The sequence below is a fragment of the Lathamus discolor genome, chromosome 3 (assembly GCF_037157495.1).
Source record: "Lathamus discolor isolate bLatDis1 chromosome 3, bLatDis1.hap1, whole genome shotgun sequence".
NCBI classification, from domain to species: domain Eukaryota; kingdom Metazoa; phylum Chordata; class Aves; order Psittaciformes; family Psittacidae; genus Lathamus; species Lathamus discolor.
In genome coordinates, this window is record NC_088886.1 from 40746284 (window position 1) to 40771213 (window position 24930).

Sequence of the window (24930 nt, forward strand, 5' to 3'; positions counted from 1 at the left end):
CCTGGCAGCTGCTCTGCATTCTTCCTGTTTCTCTTTATTCTTCCACACGATTCTAGACAGGAGCAGTGGAACTGAATGGCTGGTAATCTCATGATGTTCTGACAGATTTAGGAGCAGCAGTACAAAAATAAGTGTTGTCTAGTACTGAATGAGAAAGAAAATACCACAGTGCTTTTTGCAGGGTTACATTTGAAAGACTGCTTTGCAGTCGTAATTAATAGCCGTAACTTTTAAAAGTGTATATATCTTGTCTTAAAAAATAAAAATAAAAATTGTTCTAGCTGAGGTGGGGATTTCTTGGGCAATATGTATAAAATATTAGGTATGACCTACAGGTGGAATGTTTGGATATCAGTAGTAAAAGGCTACTTTTTCTTGTTTTACAAGGTATCTGTAATCTTAGTGCAGTGCAAGGGTAGTCAGGTTGCAGGCCTGTAAAATTAGGCAGATTCTGGCAGCAGAGCTGCTCATGTCTGGAAGGCTCAGTTTTGTTACGGTTGTTAAAAACAGCAGGTTTTGTTTGAAATATGTGATAGTACTCAAAAGGCGTTTGTGGATGTCCTGGGTTCAGCAGTTCAGCAGGGTTCAAATTCTTGCAATAGTAATTTATGATGGAACTTAATTTTTCCTTCAGTTTAAACTTGGACCATGAATGTTGTAAAACATAGTTTATTTTAAAACAATAATCATAGAGAAGAAACTTACACCATAGTACAAATGCTTTAACCTAGATAAGACTAGCAATAAGAAGTGGCTGCCATGGTATATGCCACTACTTGGTCTCTGTTGTAAATGGTTAAATATCTATGTAATGGTGGTGACTGCAAAAGAAAAGAAATAGTGTCCCAGTCATCAGCTTTCTTCTTACAGGCTTATGATCTCCTGAAGCACTGTTAGGTTTTATTGTTATGTAGCCACTTCCGTATTGGTACTATCTGTGGTTAATTTCCCAGACTCTTGTTGTTCTGTGTAAAAAAAGAAGGGGACCTTGTTACCGCTTTAGGGATTAGTCTGTTCCTGCTTATTATCCTCTTCCTAGATACTGAGTTATTGCAAGAGCACAGCTTTCTAGGTAGTTTAATATAGCAGCAAGAGGATACCCTTCAAAATCAGAGTGACTTTTATGAACATGGACTTCCATAACAGTCAGAGGAGTTCCCTTTTTTAAGCTTTCAGTTACACTAAGGGAAATTTCTAATCCTAGATCGTTGGCAAAATTGTTCTTTTAAGAGAGGAAAGTATCTCAATTCACAAAATTCTGTTTTTTAACTTACCTTCGAAAAGCTCAATTTCTGGCTTAAAATTGCTTTTATAACAGTCTTCCACTTCTTTGGACATTAAGAACATGCCTGTCACAGACAATGTCATCTCTAGAAAATCTCAGGGCAAAGAATGGTATAGGTTATAGAGCATGTTATTAGAAAATCCTGTAATATTTTTTGTTTTGTATGATTCTCTCACTCTCTTTAAGATCTGTTAATTTTAAATTATTTAGGATTCCTGAATAAATAATGTGCCTTCTCAATGGTGTGAAGCACTTTCTTCTTTTATATTTGACCCCTTTGTAAGTAAATGCACTTGATAATATTGAAAATCCTGAAAAAAACATCAAGGGACAAGTGTAGGTAAGTTTCAGGAACTGTAACTTCACTGATATCTTGCAGCCAGCAGCCTTCCACTAGACCAGGTTGCTCAAAGCCACATCAGACCTGTCCTGGAAGACTTCCAGGGTTGGAGCATCCATGTCTCTGGCAATAGTGAAAGGAACTGAAAAATGTCCTAAAATAAATGCTTCAACTCCAAAGGAGAATCTGCTTTGTCAAAAAAGAGCAAATGTACTTTGCAAAGGAATTTTGTCTGTGTATTGTTTTTTTGAAGTTTGAAAATTCTGTATAAAATTAATGTTCTCTAGAAGTTTGTTTGAATAACAAGATAGGCCAAACTGTCAAGTTTTGTTTTATGTTTTAAGTTGGTCATAGTCTTCTGTGGACTCTTAGCTGCTGTTTGTCGAAACTGTGTTTTATCAAAGACATGTTAATTGCCTTAGTCCAGTGTGGAAGTTAAATTCAATTTATAACAGACTTTATAAGTGATATTTCAGGTTTTATTTCTGTAATCACTAGAAATGCTATACTCATTAATGATGTTTATGATGGGGTGCTGGCACTGGGTGGCTGGAGCTGTGGGCATCCTCCTGGGGGAGGCTGAGGAGGGTTTGTGTAAACAGGGGTGCGTGGGGCATACACAGAGTGTTGTGACTCTCGTGCTGCTTGGAAGCAGAAGTGCCTTCAGAAAGACCTCAGAATGGGAATTTGAAAACTTAGTTTTTCTTCCTTGTGTAATTCAGTAATCATAAGATAGCAGGTTGCTGCTTTGAAGTTCTGAGTATGTCCTGCTCCCAAACTTTTTTGCACCTCCCTTATGAAGACAGGCTGAGAAAGTTGGGGCTGTTCAACCTGGAGAAGAAGGCTGCATGGAGACCTCATAGCAGCCTTCCAGTACCTGAAGGGGGCCTGTAAGGATGCTGGGGAGGGACTCTTCATTAGGGACTGTAGTGATAAGACAGGGGGTAGTGGGTTAAAACTTAAACAGGGGAAGTTTAGATTTGATATAAGGAGGATGTTTTTTACTGTAAGGGTGGTGCGGCACTGGAATGGGTTGCCCAAGGAAGTTGAGAATGCTTCATCCCTGGCAGTGTTCAAGGCCAGGTTAGACAGTGTTGGGTGAGATGGTTTAGTGTGAGGTGTCCCCACCCATGGCAGGGGGGTTGGAACTAGATGGTCTTAAGGTCCTTTCCAACCCTAACTATTCTACGATTCTATGGTGTAAGCATCAGCTCTTTATTTTCCTGGTAGCATACCAGTAGTAGCTGGAAGTTGTGCATGCATAGTGATGCTCTAATGTATCTGTAGCCAGCTAAAATGTAATGTGAATTGCTTCTAAAGATGTTATTGAGTTAATGGTGTTTTGAGGAAATCTGTTACTTAGAGTTTTTGTTTCTTTCTTGTAGTGTCATCTGCCGGAGTCTTGCAAATAGCAGCTATGGAATAAAAAGAAAATCACCACTTCAAAACTTGCATCTTGTTTCCCGAAGTATACACCATCCGTACTATCCAAGTTCAAAATTTCAAAGACCTCCATTAAGGATATCCATTAAGCTGTTCTCTTCTCTTCATCATCTTCCCCTACGCAAAACAAAACTTTTAAACATAAAACATGGGTACCAGTTCCACAGGAACTTTTGGCTAGCTAGACTAGCGTCAAGGCTTCTCAAAGTTCGCTATCTTATATTAGGATCTGCTGTAGGTGGTGGTTATACAGCTAAGAAGGTATTTACCTGTTATGCTATTTTATGTGTTTTGTCTTTGTTGTTATTATATGCTTTGAAGCAATAGTTCTTGGTATATACCCAAAAATACAAGATCTCATTGTTTGGTTAACTAATGACAAAGATGAGTGAATTTTGGGAATAGCAGAAATATTAAAGGTTGTGTAGAGAACTAGTATAGATTTTAAAAGATCCAAGTAGCATTATTCATAGCTGAAAGATGGTGGGTTAGTATGTTCTATATGTAGGTATTACTTTTCAATAGACTTCTTATATGCTTCTCTATACATTTATTTTTCTATTTCTTCTATATTCTCTTTTCTTTTTTGTATTAGACATATGATCAGTGGAAGGACATGATGCCAGATCTCAATGAATATAAGTGGATTGTTCCTGACTTCGTTTGGGAGCTTGATGAACATATTGACTTTGGTATCAGAAAAGCTAAAATGTTACTCTATATAAAGACTAGCACATGTAAAACTTAAGGGTGCAGGGCTTCAGTGCTTCTCTCCAGTAGCTATCTTTATAGCTTTGAGTGAACTTGTATTGTTAGAGTTTGTGTATTTTACCAAGGTATTTGTGTCAGTGTGTTTGTAGGAAGAAATTAAGTGTTGTTTAGCATTGATAATCCATAATTCTCCCTTTTATTTGAGAATGTTCTTGGTCCTCTCATAGGGCCATATAATCCCATTATTGAAAGAAGAGATGCAGCATGATCAAGGGGACTTACACAGGTTTCGGTAGTATGTGTAAAGTTTGTTCTTCCTATACCTATGACACAAGTATTAAATATAAATAGATAAGTAAAAGATATGTATGAGTAAAAGACCAATAGAAAATGCACAATAGTGAACCTACCTGTCTACAAAATTATCTTGAAGATGCAGGAGAAAACTAAATACAGACTTTTTCTGAACCTTCTGGTTACAGTAGGTTTATTGATATTTTTGGGTCAAAGATAGAAATCTGAAAAACAAGGACTGAGTTACTTATATATGCAGGGTTGTAAGGTGGTGGTCTTCAAAAAAAGAAAGGCATAAGATTTTATTTCATGTATGAGCATTGTATAGATAAATGCAGAGATTGAATAACTGACAAATATTTTCTTGGTTTTATTGCTAGGGGACACTACATTTTTACAGTACTTTTAAACTGATAAGTTTTGGGTTTTTTTTTAAGGATTACAAAATTGGCTTATTTATGAAATTGAAAAATAAGCTTTTGTTAAAATATGTAAGAGGTGAGCTTAGTTACAGTTTTGTGTAACTTTAAAACATCCTCCACAAAATGTGAGAGAGAGTAACATGGAATGTGGTGGTGAAATGCAGCAATAAGTTTTAGGCAGTTTTAAACTACCTGAGGCAACCAACTTATCAGGAAGTTCAAAGTCTAAAAAAGCAATTTTCGGGATCTGATAATCTTTCCCAACACTAATGGGGGGAGGTGCATTACTTAAAAAATAAGTTAAAAATCAGCTAGTTTTTATAGCATAAGCCATTTTTCTTCACAGAAGTAGTAGGGGAAAAAACCTTACTCATTAACTGTTGTACTGTTTTCCTAGAAAAACTTATCAAAGCCCTTCCTGATGCAGATGACCTTGCCAAACTTCTGCCTGACTTTGACAAGATTGGAGAGAGCTTCACTTCACTGAAAGGATTTTTTTCTCCTGGTGAGAACATTTTTTCAGCTTAGTTTTAATTTTGGAAACATAAGCTGTTACAAGATGAGGTTACAGATATGTCCTTAGACACTAAAAGAAAGCGGATCCTGAAAATGCATGACTTTTCATTGACTATCTCGTGTGAAAGTGTTATGGACACAGGTAAGTGTAATATATTTTTAAAAGCAAGAATTCTAGTAGCAAAGAGAACAAAAATGCGAAATTGAATAGAAAAGTAAAATTCTTGTACAACTTTAAACAAACAGATTGAAAGCTAGGTTGCTTTAGTGAGTCATAAAAATCAGCTGGGCATGTTCAGCTGGAAGTTGGAGAAGGTAAGAGTGGCACTGATGGTAACATTACCACAGCTGTTACAGAAGAAAAGAGCTAGATTATTAAGAATGACTGTTTAAAATCATGGTGTTACTGATTGCTGTTGTGAGATGTCACCTATTATTTGTTACTGTTCTCCCACGGGCATTGATGCCATTTATAATTGTGTGGTCCTCCAAATGAAACAAAGATCCCTCATCTTTGTTTGCATTTTGTTTTGTATTTATAATTTTTATTTCCCCTCTTCTGCTGATTTTTCACAGGTTACAATTTGGTTAGTGAAGTCATAGGAGCTTCTGATCTACTTCTGTTGTTAGGTGTGTAAAAGCCCTTTTTACTGCCCTTAACCTGCCTCTCTAAAGCAAACTTAAAACCCTACTATACTAAGAGGAGTGAATATCAATGTAAGCACAGATATTTACATCGGTTTAATATTGATTTACAAATACTTTCCAACTGTTTTAGAAATACTTAGATCCTTCCCTGTGAGAATAAATAAATTAATAGTTGTCACTTCTCTGTCACAGTCATTAGCAGAGGCTTTTTATTTCAGGCATTTTCCAGAAGTTTGTTTTGAAATCTCTGTCATTACAATAAAAAGGACATTACTTTTTTTCTTGTTACAGTAATGCCAAGAGAATTTGTATTATCCTGTCATGTTTATCGGAACTAATTAATTTTGAAATTATTTCAGAACTTAGAGTCTAACTGCAGCTGCCTTGTGATGTAACTAATCTGAGTCACAAACATGATATAAAATTTTCACGAGTTTTAAACAGAATTTCTTTTGCAGCTTTTTAAGAAGAATTTTTTTTTAATAGGAACTTCAAAGATTATTGAATTAATAATACATAGGGGTTGAGACTTCAGTATTATAGTAGGTGTAGTTTGAGAATTTTTAAGTACCTTTTGCATATTATAATAAGTTTCTTTAATTATGTCCTAGGTTCTCCAGGGGAAACAGCATTCAGAGCTACTGACCAGGGATATGACAATGACAAACAGTTCAAGAAGGTAATTACTCTCTTTCAAAACTAAAAATGTCTTGACTAAAGGTAATTTTTTTTAAAGTGCTTCAATAACTAGTTGTGGATGTTTATTTGAAGCAGCTTGAGTAGCATTTATCATTCAGAATGACTTGAGTATGCATTGTTGGTTTTAATATATAAAGAGTACAATGATAATGTTTTGGTGTAAGTAAAATAAAAAGCAGTCAAAAAATCTGTAGGAATTGCATTCTTAAGAAAACTGGCTTGTAATAAGAATGTTATTTTGGGTATTTTGTGTGCATCTGCAATTTTTCAGGGCATGTTCTCAGTGGCACTTGAGCTTATAGCTTATTACTGAGGTTGGTGTAGGCTTCTGTAGTTATTTTCAAGCATCTCTGCTTGCAGCCTTCTTGTTGACATTTTCACAGTTGTGATTCTTAAGGATTTCTGCCTTTATAAAGTATTTCGATTTCTTAAAGCAGTTTGTCTTTTTACTTTTAGTTAGGTAGAGCATTCATCACATTTTTGTTACTATATTTTGGAAAAATATGCTACTGTATTTTGATAAGAAGGTGAAGTTTAATTTTTTTAATTGATTCTATATCTATTACATTCCTAAATTGTAATGTTGCGCTTTGTTTAAAGGCCTTTCATTTTTCCTGTGTATATATTTAAAATTTCCTTTTACAAATTGAAGAAAATATATACTGAGGATTTTGTAATTATTTTTGCAACTGAAAGTGTCTGAACTATAACTCAGGCTTTTACGTAAAAGACATTTTTGTATATGCAGGCATGTATACATTTATTCTACATTAATTCTGCATGGCATTATATAGTGAAACCTCTATAATGCTGACTTGTGACTGCTTTTTTCCCTTTAGAACAGTGATGAGAATTAACTTGGGCTTTTTTTTCCCCTTTGTCAGTAAGCTGTCTATATATATTATTTTCCCCTGAGTGATTGCTTAGTAAGGTTTCAGAGCTTAAAACATAAAAAATACTTTACTATTGATTTGTGAAGAAGTGGCCATCTTAGTTTATTGTCTTTGAGAACTAAATTATCTGAGATTTTTACTGAATACCAGTGATATCACTATTACTTATTATGGGCTGGTTTTGATGCAGTGACAACTGCATTTGAATGTTGCCAGCAAAACTTTGGCTGTGGTATGGAAAATATCAGCACAATAAGGCAGTATAATTTAGAAAATTTAGTCTGATGTGTTAATTTTTGCTATTCCAATTATATCCCGTATGTTATGCTTGGAAGTGTTGATTTGCTAATTAATATGATTGATTTTGGTCATATTTCACACAAGGCGCATATGCGTACCTAACAAAGCATAATCACTTCGTTTATTGGCAAGCAAAATCATTGTTTTCAAGACAATGGGTTAGATGGCCTTTTTTCATTCAATGTTTTCCACTGCCAACTAATGCTAGTTTAAGAGTTGTGACTGTATGGATATATAAAGTGCTGTAGCATGGTATTAAATGTGTCTGATGAGCTGGTTTTCTTTGTTCAGTTGTGGAAAAGATGTGGAAAAGATGAGTAACTGGTAAAGGAATCTAGGAATTCCTCTTTGGAGGAATGTTCTGTAGAACTGTTCCTTGGCGTGGCCCTCAGATGGGTCTCTAAAAACTTCCTGTAGAATGAGTGAGAAACCAGTAAGTTGGGAAGATAAATTTGAGAGAGTGAACATTGTCCCAGACACCAAATCAGGCTGTACTGCTTCTTGCCAGCTAATGTGTTTATCTTATAATCTCTTATTTAATAAAAAATGCACAATTTTTTGAAAATAATTAAAATGGCTAGTTATAAAAGCTATAGTGTTGGAAAATATTTTATTGTATAGGTTGGACTAGTTCAGGCTTGCACTTCAGATGGAGTTCAGGCTTGCACTTCAGATGGCAATGTTAACTTCTTAGAAAATTATCTTGCAGTATTGTCTGTCTGCAACACAATTTCCTCAACAATTTCAGCTTCCTATTAAAGCAAACAAATTCCAAAGCTTAGCCCAATTAAAATATATATTTTATATTTTAATATATGCATATATATATATATACATATATATAAAAGATAGTGGTTATAGCTGTGATGAAGTGCGTGTGAAAAATACGACTCGAGTATTGATTTGGGAGAAGTCAGATAAATAAATAACTCAAAACCAACCACACAGTCCTTTCTCTGCCTTTGGTGCTTTGATAAAATTTCATGCCCTGAGCCTGAATCCACTGTTGAGGATTTGGCAGTGTGTAGACGGCCTTGCTCAGCCAGCACAGAATCACCTTCACTCGGTGTAAGCAGCACAGTAGTGAAGAACTGCGGAATTACAGCTATTGCTAGAGGGTGAAAAAGAAATTTTTGGAGTTTTGGGGTTTTTTTAAAGAAGAAGTCCTTGACTTGGTTGGTTGGTGTTTTTTTTTTTTTTTTTTTTAACATTCTCGTTTGATTCATTCTGTTTGCATGTTATGCAATAAAGTTTCTTTTTTCTATTCATAGCACTGTTGTATTCCCAACTTAATTCCCAGTTTTGTAGGTACTTTGGATAAAATTGTGACATTTATTCAAATTCTTAGAGATTGAGCTCTTTACCCTCCTCATCATTTTCACTCCTTTACATCCATCGAAAGTTAATTATTTTTCCTGCAAGAACTTATTGTGGCTTAGCTTTTCTTATGAATAGTCACACTGCAGCTACTGGGGAAAAAGTGGAAAGAGTCACCATATGCAAAAAGAGAGGGCTTTGGTTGCTTATGAAAATGCAACACAAATACTTATGAGAGTTTTAAATTAAAGAGGTAGTCATACTCAACTGAAATACAGCGTATTAACTTTTAATGTAAGAGAATGGGTTTTGGTGTGGGATTATGGGTCGGTTTGGTTTTGTGTGGTTTGGTTTTGGTTTTTGTTTTGTTTTGGGGTGTCTTTTTTAAGCATATGCAGTAACAATATCAGCGCTTGTTTTGCCTTTATTGTGCACCCAGATTCTCTGATGACTTTCAGGATTTATGCCACTGTGTTTGTCAGCTGGTGTTACTCTCTTCCTATTGTTTCTTTGGTAACAAAAATAATATGATATTTGTAAACAGCTGGGGTTTTGAAATCACATTAATTTATTCGTCTAGGTAAAATTCTTTGAAGTAAATGCAATTTTACACTGGAGTGATTACTTTTCGGGGGGAGGAAACAGCGGTAGTGTCCAGTGAGAGACAGAGCGCAAAAACCAAACATTTTTGTTTGTGTCTTGGTTCATACCAGCCTGGTTGTTGTGTGTATAGTTCTGTGTTATTTAAGGTTCTTTATATTTCTTCAATTTTTTATTTTTTAATTCTAACCTGTAAAGTAAGAAATAGAAAACAGAGTGAATAAGATTATTGACTGATATATGCAAAGAAGAAGGTGTTACTGAGAAGCCTCTTAAATTGCTGTATTTCTTACTTTAGTATTTTATTAATTGCACATTAGTTAGATTTGGTGACTTCAAACATTTGTTACAGTTCCTGTTTAAATGCTAAAAGGCCTTCATGGAAGGCTTTGTTTAGTGTGTTTTCTTCTGTTTTCTTGACCCATAAGTTTTAAAGGGACTCTTCTCAGGTCATACTGAAAGTTTCCTTGTGTGCAAAATGGCAAAAGATTATTATTCCTTCTCTAATACTGAATGTAACAGTGAACTCTCCTTGCCTGCTGTATAAGAATTAAATCTTTTGGCTGAGTTCTTGGCACAGCTCTAATGCGTTTGCTAGTCTGGCAGTATAGAAATGTATTAAATCTTAAAGTGGTTTAGTGAAATACAAATGTGAAGATTTTTCTATTCTTGAAATATTACACAAAATCACTATTTAACAGGTGTTTATATTTGTTCATTTGATTGTCTCTCTTCTTTTATCCATTCTCTGTGTTGTATATCCTTATGTGTACATGCCTGTGTATTCCATGCAACAGATGTGTAACTTGATGGCAGGTGTCTTGAATTCTTACACCAAAGTTCTGTTTCAGGGTTTGTTTTGATTCCTGAAGTGCATTTTTAAAACTTTGCATTTCCCCAAGTGTTTTCTTAGAAGGTGATTGAATATTTTTTTTAAATAGCTTTATTTAAATAATTCATTAATACTTTTATCTACATTCTCTGATATAAATTGTACATAAAGTTCTGGTAGCTGCTGGCATAGTATCTCTAAACTAATTTTGAAAGACAGTTTACCATTACAAGAGTATTTGGTGTGGATGGAGAAGAGAAGAAAACTAAGCTTGATAGAAAGGCTGAAGTACATGTGTAAGCATTATGTTTCAGGGACTTTGAAACGATCAGGAAGTACTATGACAGCATGAATTTAAACTGCAGTGTTACAGAAGTAGAGGGGGAGCTTTTTCTTTATGCTCTAGAAACTACTTTGCTTTTCTAGTTTGAGAAAGTGAAGTAGGAGGCAAAATCATCTTTCTATAAAGTGCCTGTGTTGCTGGGAATAAGAATAAAATGTGAATTTTTATGTCACCGACAAAGTTGAGCCTATTAGCTGTTGTGCACAGCTTTGTGTGGAATATCCAGACCACATTATTTATATACGTATATGATTAAGTTGTGAAAAATTGCTGAGAATTTTTGGCATGAATAATTGAAATAAAACTGAAACCTCAGAGAATAGCTTAAAACCAGGATAGTCGAATTTAAGATTTAGCTGCTTAGTTAAAGTTGCATATAATTATAAAATATAGCTAAATGTTTATTGTTCTGTTCTACCTGGATTTGCAAAATGCATGGTTTCGTTGACTATATAGACACCCAGCTGGCTAGCAAGCAATCTTGCTAACAAAATTTCACTTTTGTTTGAACTGACCCATTCATACCTGGTTTTCATTTGTCTTTGTCATGTCCTTTGGTTTAACTTTGTTCTCCTTACACCCCAAATTTTTCCTCTCCTTTTTATTGTAAACTCATGGCAGGGCCTGCTTGGTGAACTCATACTGTTACAACAACAAATCCAGCAGCACGAAGAGGAAGCGCGCAGAGCCGGTGGCCAATATAACATGGGCTCTTCCCAGCAGAAGCGAAAGGTGATGGCTTAAGGAAAATGTGTACTGTATTCACACTAATCAGATACTTCAACCTCCTGCATTTGAGCTAGAAAAATCTAATTAAATCATGGGCTCAAATAATTATTACCGCCAACTTCACTACAGATGTATAGGCCTGTTTCAGTTTAACCGAGTTGTATTTAAAGCAAGGTGTTAAAAACAGAACAGGTACTTTGTGTCACTTTGAACTTGTATGTTCTCTGCCTCTATAAAAACTGTTATTTAAAGTACCTGCATTAAAAATGCATTTAAGGAAAGTATGTGCATAAACATCAAGTGTCTTCTCTACTGTTGCTTACTTAATAGTAGCTCTGTTTATAAGAGTATAGTTATTTACAGACAATATGTTTCTGGGAACGTTTTTTCCTGCTTTGTACTGAAATTTACAGCAGCTCCTTAGAAACACTTTTGCATGGACAGTTAAATACTGCTGTTATTAACAGTCTTTATTATATATTTATCAAAGGTATTCCTCTGTCTGTTTTCCCTCTTAAAGGACAGTTTATACTGATATGCTGTAATTGTTGAACATCTGCATGTAATTTTACTTAGTTTAAGCTCTGATCAGTTTATTCATTATTACACAACTCAGATGAATTGGAAGAACTTCCTAAATGGGGATATTTTAGTTGTCTAATCTGTTACAACCTGTAATTCGTAACTACATTGCTGCTTTCACTGCTTCTGTGCCCCCAGAAAATCTTTTTGATTTTGAATTTTATCTTCTATGCATCTCAAGATAACTCCCACAGAAAGAGGAACGCAGATGTGAATTAAACTTTTAGACATAGTTGCATAGCTGCAACTGTCATGCTTTGTAGTCTGTCAACAAAAAAGGAAATCACAGTTCTCTGAAACTACAGTAGCATTCATAAATTCAAATATTTTACTTCCTTGCTATGTTATTTTTTTAGGGTTTAGAGTTACAAACCCTGGCCACTCTAATCTGTTAATCTTCCTTTTAATTAGAACAAACAAACAAGAAAAAAGGTGAAAGGCAATTTTTCCTCATATTTCATTTGTAAAATTTATTAATATTCTATCTGGATTTAAAAGAGCAGTGATGTATTCTGTCCTCAGTTATGGATCTAAGCATTGTGTTACAAAGATTGTATGCAGTTCATTGAGGGAGCGGAAGTATGGAATAGTAGCTTGAAGTTTACAATAAAATGTGTGAAGATGTAAAATTTACTGGAAAGGCAATACAATATTCGATATATAAAAATGTATCAGCCTAATAAATACAGTCTGGAAAAAGGTGGGCTTGATATTACATTTGTTTCTGAGTGAAATTCTACCCTGTGAGTGCTTTCTTCCAACTAATTCTGCAGTTCCTAAGCTGTGACATAACTGTAAGGGCTATCTTTGTAAATGTCCTCCAAGGCAGGTACTCTGTGTTTTCTGGGTGTTGAAAGCCTAACTGTCGTTGTATACAGAAAGGTTTAATTTAGCATTCGAATGTGCTGTTAGGCATACATGCCTGATGACAAGGAATGTGTCTTGTTTGTCACATTAATAATTTTGCTTGAAACAAATTGAGAGAGATTTCAATTTTGTTTGAAAACTATTTTGTTTAATATCTTGATATAAGAATATAGCTTCAAGATTCCAGTCATTGATCCAAATTGCCTATGGAGGAGGAAACTGTTAGTGTCATTGAAATAAGTCATTGCATGCCCTTTTGACAGAACATGAACTAACCTTGTTATTTTTTAACTGAGTTGGCTTGCTTGTTTGTCTGCTGGAGAAACATGATAATTTCATTTCTGTTCTTGGAAGTTCTGTTGCCCAATTTACTTGCATGTTTTCCATTTTTAATTTACTCAATATTAAATCTACTTCAGTTGTAAATTAAATAATGGTAAGAACAGCCTCACAGTCAGGAGACGTTATTAAAAACAAAAATGTAACTGTCTGCTTTTGCTTTTTTTATTGTTGTTGTTGTTGGGTTTTTGTTTGTTTGTTTTGGATTTTTTTTCCCCACCTTTTGATAAATATTTAGCAGTATAATTGATAAGCCTTGTGTGGCTGCTAACTACATGCATTTTGTCTGGGCCTAGATTTAATTTGTATTATTGGAAGTCACTGTAGTTTTTTGTAGATGATCAATTTAGAATTTTTGTAGTCTGGTTAGAAAATACACAAAACCAGTAACTGGGGTATCAGAGGCACTGAGTTCTCAGAGGCACATAGTTATTTTATACAATGTGTGATAAAGGTTGTTGGAAAGCAACCACTGCAAAATGTGCATGAGGAGCTTTGGTAATCTTAGTAAAGAGGTACCTACATCTCTGCAGGAACCCTTGATTAATAAAGGGCCCTAGAGTTTTCTTTTGTTGTAAGTCTTTATGATGGCAATGGGGAAAGAAGGAGGAATCTTGATGTACAAACCAAACTGAACTGAATTAAACAAATATTGATGTGCCTATATATAGACATTCTGATATTTGATGTTTTTGTGAATAGAAATTATAGATTAGTCATGATTTAGCACTTCAGGTTGTTACGATAGTTTAGCTTTTATTGGCAACGTAAAAATTTTTAGCAGTAGTATGAATTACACGTTCAAATTACTGCATGTACTAACATGCAAAGCACGCCTGAACCAGATGCTGGAGCATATACATAATTCTAGAGCTGTCTGTTATTTTTGACAGAACTTACCTAGTTGTCCTTGTTAGAATTAATCGTCTAATGCTAAATATTTCTAGATAATAGTTCAGATCTTGCAACATGTAGCTCTGCAATATTTTTTCTTACTGTATTTAACAAAGGTATATTGTACATAAAAGCACTCGTGGTTAGAGATAATGTGTCTATAATCTGTACTTCAAAGATGCATCAAGGCCTGAGGAGTACTTTGAGGAACAGCTTGCTTAAGAGCAGAGAGCAAGAAAATGCTAAATAACTGCTTTGGAAATCTGTATCCTGTTTTTTCCTTTATTTTCTTGCTTCTGACTCTCCACCCTGTCCTATTTGCCCTTCTATTTTCATTTTACCCTTATGTGTCTGAGGTGTTTTAAGGTGTGTGTATATGTAAATGTTTCTTTACATATACCACCCTGTGGCTGCATGCGTCAAGATGTCCGTGTGCTACACTAACCCTGTTTCTGGTGACTTTTGCTATCACTGAACTAATTAGCAGAAATGGACAGGAAGTCAGTTTACAACACTTGATCTTTGTTGTCTGTGAATAAGAAAGTAATTGATATATATGGGAGTGTCAGCTTGGTTTGCTTTCTATGAAATGAATTCTTTGTGTATTCATGAATACACAATCCTGTGTATTACAGATTTAATAGCTAAATAATATAAATCACTGCGAATAACTGTGGATTTTTTTTCTCATTTAATGTGTAACAATTGGTGTGAAATTATAGTATCTAAATTGATTTGTGTCTAAATGACAGCTGTCCTCTGCATGATAGATAATATGCTTTTTGATGTGAAGCTAACTTAAGTTGTAAATGTCACATGAGCTTTATTTAAATACTGAAGCTTTCAACTATATTGTTCTTTCAGATTATTAGTTTTCTAAATTTAATATTTAGTCAACCATCAGAATTTATGTTGCTTGTAAATATTTACATAATATGACACTGTATTACACCATTTGTGCTTTTGCCTCTGTGTTATTAAAAGAAGCTTCGAACAACTTATTACATCTTGATGAACCTATTTTGAGAATATTTGACTAAGAATGGCTCTCATTGCCTTACCTTACTACACTTATGCCTTGAACCTCAAAATGTTTGTATTAACTATCTTAAAATAACCCTTCAAGACTGTCCTAACTACAGTTTATGAAGTTGTGCATGCATGTTTAATATTATAATTCAGAAAAACAAATACAAAATAAGAATCCTTTGAAGATTTAGAAATAATGAATACTTACCTGCAAGTATTCTCTAGCAAGCAGGTGTTTTAGTGATTATATCCTATTCAGATTTTGCTAACTCAGGAAATGAACATACAAGATCCTCCGAGTTTGACAACAATAATTAAATTTAGGGTAGTGGACAGAAAACTGTGAGCACCATGTAGAGTTTGTTTTTCCCTAAGTTTGCTTTTCTAGTTTTAAGTCTTGAAGGGTTAATTTTTGCATTTGCATGTATTGATTTCAGACTTCTTTTTCTTAATATGAACCTCTTGTTGAAGATGGAACTTCCCATCAGAATTAAATCTCAAATGCTAATTGAAGAATTTTACTTGCTTTTACAGTCAATTTTCTTACGTGGAATTAAGCTTCCAGTTTGTGATTTGGTTTCTTGCAGTGGATAAACTAAACAATAAGTTAGTAGACATGATTATTTTTCTTTGTAGATTTCTGACAAAGAGAAGATTGATCAACTTCAAGAAGAACTTTTACGTACTCAGGTAATTTTTCTGAGTTACTGATGTCTTAAGAAGAGATTTGTGCGCAGCAGACTGGGATTTACTAGACAAAAGCACATGTGAAGAGATTTGGTAAAAATGCAGTGCTTTTTTCAAACTTTGAGCTTGTCAATATGGAGTTGACTGCTAGCACAAACCAAAGGTCAGTCCAGTCTGTTCTTTCTCTGACAATGACTGTCAAAATGCAAGGAGGGAGTGTAAGAATAGGGCAAATGTGTAATCTTATTTTCTCTAAATACCTTCCTTGCCTTCAGTGCTATATATTCCTGAAATGTAAAGTTGGCCCAAGAGTGTTACATAAATACAATGGTGAGATTCCAGTTTTTAAGTTGTTATGCGTGCTAATTTTACTCATAACATTCTACTACTCTCTTTTCCATAATTTCAGTGCTACTAAATATATCTGTGATAGCTTATATGTTTCAATGGCACAGTTGTTGTAGAAAGGAAATTAGTTTACTTATTAAGGAGTTATATTTTAACCCTTTAATCTTAGGAAATGTCATTTCTAGTAAAGAAGCTTTTAAGTGCATTTGCCTGACTCATCAGAGGTCCAGGTGGAAAAATAGACATCATATAGGATATGTGGGGTGAGACATTCAGTGGCATTCAGGGGTAGCAAAGTATTGTTTTTGTTCTTTTCCATGAAAATCTAATGAATATCTGTATTGTGAAGCAGCAAGTAGTTCTTTCAATTACGGCTGTTTCTATGATTGGACTATTTAGCATGAAAATTGATGTGGGTAGTTTGAAAGCTCTTTCTCTGCATTCTGTTTGGGATTTAAGAGAACATTTAATCCCTCTAAGAAGCTGAAGAGGATGGTGCTGTTCAAAGTGATATCCTTTTAAGTAAATCAAAACCTAGAGAATTTGACCATCAATGACAGCTATTGGTAGGAATTTTTAATATTGTTGTAACATTTTTATATATTATTTTTTAAGGCTTTTTTTAACATTGTTGTAACATTTTTATGTATTTATTATTTTTAAGGCATTTATTTTTTTTTGTAACAGCTTGAAAGTTGATATGTTTTATAAAGTACACTCATGCCAAATACATCGTTACATCACAGAAAACCGTTTTCAGAGTAGATAACAGAACTATATTAATGTCTCATCTTCAGTAAAGAAAGGGTCTAAACTAAGCTTGCAAATTCAGATTGAAGCCCTGCAATCTTTTTGGTTGAACAGCTGGTTCCCACTAACATTAATTTCTGTCTGAGTGCAGATCTGTAGCTCCTTTGAAAATGGTACGTGTTTAAGATGGTTAAAAGATTGATTTATGTATCCTTAGATCTGAACATTGTGGTCTTATTAAAACTTTTTAAGCAAAGGTGTTTTGTGGCTGGAAAAAAGCCCAACATTCTTCTCTTAATGATCTTGTTTTTTTAATAAACTGTAGTGGTGACAAAGGTATTCTATATCTTTGAAAGACTTGCCTGAAGAACTTGCTCATGTGAGTGTACTGTTTCTGTAATTACAAGAGTATATTTGTACCATTGTTTTGTAGCTCAAATATCAAAGAATGCTTGAGCGATTAGAGAAGGAGAACAAAGAACTGAGAAAATTGGTACTGCAAAGAGATGACAAGGGAATTCATCAGAGAAAGTTAAAGGTACTTGTGAGTCACAGATCACCATTGAAATATAATTATGCCACATTTTTCATGATGCTGTTCTGAATTGTAGTTAATTCATAGATTAACTTTTAACATTTTTTCTATCTTTGCTAACTTTTTGACATGTTAAGGCTTTTATACCTTTTTTAACTATTTTAAACGGCTTCAGTTGAAGAGCACAATGAGGTTACCACGTCTAACTAAATAACTTACCTAAGTGAGTGGGAAATGTGGATTAGATTTTTGATGTAGCTTCACTGTATTTTCTAGTAGGTATACTTACAACCCTTCTCACACATGCAGTGTTTTGTCATAGGTCTTGCTGCGTTCAGTAGAAATATAGGTACAGGGTTAGGAAACATCTTTTAACAGCCCTGTATAAATCCAGGGAGATTGAACTAAGTATTCTTTTGCTTTTGTCTGACAACATCTTGAGCATTTTAAAAATGGATGCTTTCTACCTCAGTCTGCATCACTGACCAACATGGATCTTCCTCTTTCCTTTGGGAACTGGAAGATAATGTGTGCTTGTTTGTACAGAATGAGGTTGATAGTTTTATACCCTTATTAAAACTTGCTGTTCAAGCTGAAAATGCAAGTGTAGATCTTTAATGTAAGAAACTCAGTTTAGCTTCTTAACTTGGAAACAGAAGTCTGACCAGTTTTGTTCTGTTACACTGTACATAAGACCTCTCGTTTTGCTTATTCAGCAAGATGCATCTGCAGTATTTTCATCCAGAGAAGAGAAGGGGTGGCTTTGCTTGGTATTATACTTCATAAAACAATTCTCTGCTGCAGTACTGACAGTTTAGGTTTCAAGCCATCATGAGAAAATAAGTACATTTTTGCAGATGAGTTTATAGAATATACACATGAAGTATACTGAAAACCAGTCTTTGTTCTGTTAATTGGTTGTTTTTTCTCTCTGTACATTTTTTTTCCTAGAAATCCTTGATTGATATGTATTCTGAGGTACTCGACATCCTGTCTGATTATGATGCCAGTTACAACACTCAAGATCACCTACCTCGAGTAAGTACATAAAAAAAATTCAGAGTTTTTTTAGTGAAACACCAGTCTTATAATTGAGTATAATAATTATATTCCAGAATAATCCAGAGCTAGTTCTAGGCTATTTTCTTGTAACTCCAAAGTTTTTGCATAAGGTAGACTCAATTTTAAATGCAGCAAGAGAATTTTGAGAATAACCAATGTAATTATTTTTAGTATGTCTTGGCTCGTAGATTTTTATCTATGATTTTTATTTATGAGCCAACCTATCTAGTTACAGCTATTGCTGCTGTGCTTAGCTTTTATTTTTAAATGGTTTCGGACCAGGCACCCCAGCCTTCTCAGCATTGTAAAATGATTGTTTCCCACTCGTGGAGCAGAGGAGGCAAGGTGCCTGGCTAACCTCCCCACAGTAGTGCTGCTGTTGGAGGGGTGAGTGTGAGAAGGGATTTGGTTAGCCCCATTGCTGGTATAAAGGAGAGCCAGAATGCTTCCTGCTTGCACAACCACCTGTAGCACTCGTGGCTTCTATAGAAGGCCAATAAGATGGTTACATCACAGCAACTACATCAGAATTCAGCCTTCTCCAGGTAAAAGTGCATGAGTAGTCTTCAGTGTTTCACCTGCTGAAAGGATTCTATACAAGGAGAAAAGAAATGCTTGCCAAGAGACCAGCAAGCCCTTCCTGTCTTCATTCGGTGGCCTGGCAGGTTAGGTCCATAGGGCAATAGACTGCTATCTTAAGAGCAAGTCAATTTTTTTGCATGACTAAAAGTTAGTATATTTTTAAGGATTTAATGTTTAAACCAATACATTTATTGCTAATCTGTAGCAACACTGGCTGTACAATGTTTGACATCTTTTTAGTCAGCTTTTGTCTAAGCTTCTGAATTGTCCTGCTGAAAGCCAATCGCTGTTTAAACTTTCACTTAAGGTGGTGGTGGTTGGAGATCAAAGTGCAGGAAAAACCAGTGTGTTAGAAATGATCGCCCAAGCCCGCATATTCCCTCGAGGGTCTGGGGAGATGATGACACGTTCCCCTGTTAAGGTAAGAAATATGATCTCTGAATCAGTATTTGCTGATATTGTTCTCCCTGTGATTAAGCCATTAATTGAAATATATGTAGACAATTTATAAAATGGCCTCTAAGCAAGTGAGTTGATGCAGTCAATGACAAAATGCTTCAGACCTATATATACTATCAGACCCATATATACTATCAGAGTAGTAGTTTCTGCTGTAAGTAGTAGTGTGCTGAATAAACATTATATATAGTAGTCTGTCTCCAGTGGGGAGTGTGCATATGCTATCTACGTCTCATGTTCCTCTGTGTTAGATTTGCCATACATTCTCATATCAGGCTTTTACCTTTTAGGTAACACTTAGTGAAGGTCCCCACCATGTGGCTTTATTCAAAGACAGCTCTCGGGAATTTGATCTGACCAAGGAAGAGGATGTAAGTATAAAGAAGTGACTGGAAGTTAATGTGCCTTTTATTAATTCTCTGAAAAAATTTTGTGTCTTTGTGAGATGTTATCCCGATTTTAATTAGAGTGAAATATGTAGAGTGGGGCAAGGCATTATATTAATTATTAAATTATCTCTTAGTGTGGTTTTTGGCTGGCACTAAAGTGGATAAAATACAGAAGGAGCTCTTGTGCCAAGACATTTTTGGATTATGTGATAGTCTGCAGGTAGTCTCTCATTTAGCAACTGGTTTACCCGACTTAGTTATTCAACATGCATTTGAGATGGTATTTATAAAGAGAGATCTTAATTCAAAGTAAACTTGTTAAATTATGTTTATTTTTCTTCTGTCACAATTATAAGGACTTCTATATTTGATATTTTTCTTTTCTCAAAACAGCTTGCAGCTTTAAGAAATGAAATAGAAATCAGAATGAGAAACAGTGTGAAGGAAGGATGCACTGTTAGCACTGAGGTAAGACTTGCAAATATTTAGTGGCAAATACCTGTACATGTGCATCTTTTGTAAGTATTCTTCAAATAAAACACTGAATCCAGTTTGTGTATATGTAATATTTTGCACTATACAAAGTGTATCTGTACTGTTAAAATCAATTTTGTATCATAGTTCTGTGCATATAAAATTGGACTTCCTATTTAAAATTGCAGGATGTTGCTGGTTTAAAGTGTATGTGCATAAATGTGCACTTAGATAGTTTTATATATCTGTATAAGTGATTACATACAAAAGAGGTGAGTGTATGAAACTTTAATTTCAATTTTATTTCACAGACCATCTCCTTAAGTGTGAAAGGTCCTGGTTTGCAGAGAATGGTATTGGTTGATTTACCTGGAGTCATTAGTGTAAGTATGCAATAGATTTAAAAAAAAAATAAAAATCTTGAAGACAAGGTGAGAACATTAACTATTGGTTTCTTTTTTTACGTACTTCTGTTTTCTTTTTTCCTTCAAACGTTTATCTCCATGTACATATTAAAGACTGTGACATCAGGTATGGCTCCAGATACTAAGGAAACTATCTTTAGCATCAGCAAGGCCTACATGCAGAATCCTAATGCCATCATCCTTTGCATTCAAGGTAATAAGAGTCTAGATGCTTATGGACTGACGTGGGTTTTTTTGTTTTTTAATCATGATTCTTTGGTTACTCTGGGGACTGTCATGATTTGATTTTTATTTTTTTCCCCCATTTGTGGTAATTTGTATAGTGTACAAAACAGAATGTTTATAAATTAAGGCACCTTTGGTATCCATTGCAAAAAGCAACATTATGATGGGAATTTTTTATCATTTGAAAAAACAGTGATAATAAAATTCAGTATTTCTTCAAAAGTTTTGGAGGCAGCAGACAATAATAGAGTTTAATATTTTGAGTGAGCTGGTACTTGTTCAAAACTTGTACAACTACAAATATTCTTTTTAATAATACTGGGAGCAAAGCAGATTTTCGCTTTGTGTATCCAAAAATTGAATGTAAGTGTAATTTTACTGTTTGTCAGTTGCAACATGAAACTTACTTGATGTATACTATGTATTTAGTACTGCATGTTAGATTGTATAGTCCCTAAAATACAGCATTGATTTTGTTTGTTTTAGATGGATCAGTGGATGCAGAGCGCAGTATTGTCACAGACTTAGTAAGCCAAATGGATCCTCAAGGAAAAAGGACAATTTTTGTGTTGACTAAAGTTGATCTTGCTGAGAAAAATGTGGCTAGTCCCAGCAGGGTGAGTTGAAACTGTTTTTCTTATATTGTGATGGCTTAAGTCACACATGGAAAAATACTTGAGATGCTGTCAGAAATATTGGACCTCACCTGCTCGTTCTGGATGGTGTTGAGTGCTTATTTCTGTGTTCAGTACTGTTTTTTTTTAATTTTGTGGTGGTTGTTTTAATCTCTGGCTTTGCTTTTAGTGATCAGTTACATGACTTCAATCACAGCTTGGCTACAACTTGCTGTAATAATGGTTCCTTTCATGCAGGTGACCTGAGCAAGTTCCTTTTTCTGAGGATGCTTTATGGTATTCTAGAATAGGCTTTTTCACTTAATTTTGTGTTTTGCAGTGTTATGCTTTATTTGGTTTACACCCCCCAACTTTATTCTATTCCATTCTATTTTAAATACCTGTAGGAAACAAAGTCCCATGACAAACTGCCTCTTATTGCACTCTATGCATAGATAGAACTGGATCTGGCTTTGAAACTACAATGAAGGAAAGAATGTCTTTGTGCATAGTTAACCACAATTTTTTTCAACCCTTTATTTTCGTAGATCCAGCAAATAATTGAAGGCAAACTCTTCCCAATGAAAGCTTTGGGTTATTTTGCAGTTGTTACTGGAAAAGGTAAAGACAGCTCTGGCTGTCCTTATTTTCTCCTTGATAGCAGAAAAAACTGTCCAAATGGAACTGTTGCAGCACTCTTTTCTTTCTCCAGGAAACAGCAGTGAAAGCATTGAATCTATTAAAGAGTATGAAGAGGAATTTTTTCAGAATTCAAAGCTGTTGAAGTATGTTGGTATTTATTCCTTTTACTAAAATCATAGAATCATAGAATCATAGAATCATAGAATAGTTGGGGTTGGAAAGGACCTCAAGATCATCTAGTTCCAACCCCCCTGCCATGGGCAGGGACACCTCACACTAAAAATAAGACTGTGTTGGTAAATACTAGCATCAGTTTTTCTTCCTGAAATTAAAGGACTGGACTGTGGACACTATTTGTGATTTAATCTGCTTAAATGAAATAGTATCTTGCTGAGGTGAACAGGTGAGCCTGGTTTCCTAATGCTTTCTGTAAGTCAGCGGAGAGACACAGGCATTTTCAGGCAGCAATTGATTCTGCTGGAGTTTTGCACCTCTCTTCAGAGGTTTCTGCATCTCTCCATTGGATCTAGAAGAGCTAAGTTCCCAGCAAGGTCTAGGCACTTGATACAGCTGGGAAGAGTGAATCCAGCCCAAAAATCAGTTGTAGTCCCTCTAAATATCAGTCGTCTTGGTCTGACAACAATGTTGTATTCAAAGGGTTAGCATGTATGTTCTGCCAGTTGATCAAAGTTTTGATTTCACAGGCTTGTATTTCTCAGGAAAGTAAGCTGTATGGTCTTTGGGACTGCAGTATCTGCACTACACCCTTTAGAATAAAAATTTGTGGTGGGTGTTTTGGGATTCTGGGGTTTGGGCTTGCTTTTGTGTTGTTCCCTCCTTTTCCTCCCCCATTTACTCACTGAATAATTTGGAGGAAGAGACTGGATTTTGGGTTACGTGCACATTGACATACTATTGACTGCTATATAAAGCGAAGTTTTATTCTTGTGAAGAGAAAATGGGGGACAGAAAGCATGGTAATGAATGGAAGAATTTCCTCTAGCTGTCTTCCTATACAGGACATGTATGCTGAAGGCACACCAGGTAACAACAAAGAACTTAAGTCTTGCTGTGTCAGACTGCTTTTGGAAAATGGTGAGAGAGTCTGTGGAGCAGCAAGCAGATGCTTTTAAAGGTAAACATCTTTTCAAAACCTAAGTGAAATAGCAGTTTGCTGTTAAACAGGTCTTCCATATATATGTTATACTATTCTGCCAGCATGCTTGGGCAGTTGTGTTTTATATGTTAATCGTTACAAAAACACAGAAAAAAAAATAATTCATGGAATGGAGGACCCACTTGCTCTAAAAGCCAAAGGAGTAAATAAGTGTGAAGAAAAAAATTCAGTGGCTTTTTGTGGGCAAAACACAATTCTTCCACTAGATTCAGAAATGGCTTCCCATATAAAGATATAATCTGATCAGCTAGGGCAGGACTGCCTTGTACAGAGATGTAAGTTGCACGGTTCTATTTCCACTACATTTTTTTCAGTGCATGAATCTTGCAATTTCTAGACAGAATATCTGAACACAGCAAAAAAATTTGATCATTTGCAGAGACACTTTTAATGTTCTTGGAGGGTTTGTCATAAGCAAGATTTTTGGCAGTTTTAGGAGCTGAACTTCTAGGATAGTCGTGAGTGCATATAGACAAGAAAAATATTAAGGCCTTGTTTCTGATTTTGCAGCCACACGTTTCAATCTAGAGACTGAATGGAAGAACAATTATCCCCGGTTGCGAGAGCTTGACAGGGTAAATTACTGCTTTATGTGCTACAAAGTGTTGAAAATCATGGATTAAAATTTGTCATTTAATCTCATTTGTAAATGTTTCCTAAAGTAAATGTAAAGTACTGACGTTTTAAAATGTGAGGACAATGTAGGGTAAAGAAATACTGAGCTCTCTGTTTATGAAATAGTGTGCTTCAAAATTGCGATACTTCAGAGCTTGGAAGTCCTTCATGCTTGTGTGCTGTTCACTAACCTAACTTGCCCACAGGATTAAGTCAGTGTTTCTTTGTGATCATGACAGAACTGGCAAAGAGAAGTTAGATTTCCTGGTCTTTCAGTCAGACAGAATATCAGAACAATTATCCCATTCTCTAATTCCTTTATAGAGACCCTGCATATTCAAATGCTATGCTTGGCCAGAGGCATGCAAGAGATGGGTAGGAAGATGTAAGTTATCCTGGTTTACCGTACAAGAAATGCATAAATTGTCCAGAACATGACTGGAAGGTGTAAGGTTTTGGTTTTTACTTTTTGTATGGAAACATGATTGAACTATACTTAAAATCTTTTTATTCCATATTTTGCCTTTTGCACAGAATGAACTGTTTGAAAAAGCAAAGAATGAGATTCTTGATGAAGTCATAAGCTTGACTCAGGTCACACCAAAGCACTGGTATGATAATTTTTTCTTTCCTGTGTCTCTCTCCACCCCCTTTCCCTCCTGCCCCTCATTTTTTAAATTAACTAGCAGAAGTTCACCTTTAAAATACAGAGTTTTACTAAACAAAACTCTCACATATGAATATGGAACTGTTTTTCTTAGGTCAGTGTGTTATGTCTTCTATCGCCATGGAAGCAGTCTGTTTGTTTGTTGTTCTGAATCAGCAAACACTTGCACAATCCCTTGACAAAAATCACATGATGT

General features: G+C 35.0%; 1 protein-coding gene across 11 annotated transcripts in view; it reads left to right on the forward strand.

The window, feature by feature from the left end:
- The window catches only part of OPA1 (OPA1 mitochondrial dynamin like GTPase), a 54106-nt gene that overhangs the window by 662 nt on the left and 28514 nt on the right, over positions 1-24930 (forward strand). For 2 of the 11 annotated variants that reach the window (XM_065674827.1, XM_065674825.1), the window contains exons 2-21: positions 3011-3329; positions 3664-3760; positions 4893-5000; positions 5588-5641; positions 6271-6338; positions 11265-11375; positions 15720-15773; positions 17302-17406; positions 18355-18441; positions 19355-19468; positions 19797-19877; positions 20289-20363; positions 20681-20752; positions 20888-20987; positions 21506-21636; positions 22182-22254; positions 22346-22418; positions 23295-23410; positions 23963-24027; positions 24602-24678. In XM_065674827.1, the coding sequence (XP_065530899.1) occupies positions 3011-3329; positions 3664-3760; positions 4893-5000; positions 5588-5641; positions 6271-6338; positions 11265-11375; positions 15720-15773; positions 17302-17406; positions 18355-18441; positions 19355-19468; positions 19797-19877; positions 20289-20363; positions 20681-20752; positions 20888-20987; positions 21506-21636; positions 22182-22254; positions 22346-22418; positions 23295-23410; positions 23963-24027; positions 24602-24678 (1980 nt within the window). The other 9 variants (XM_065674831.1, XM_065674830.1, XM_065674829.1 and 6 more) reach the window with 6 other exon arrangements.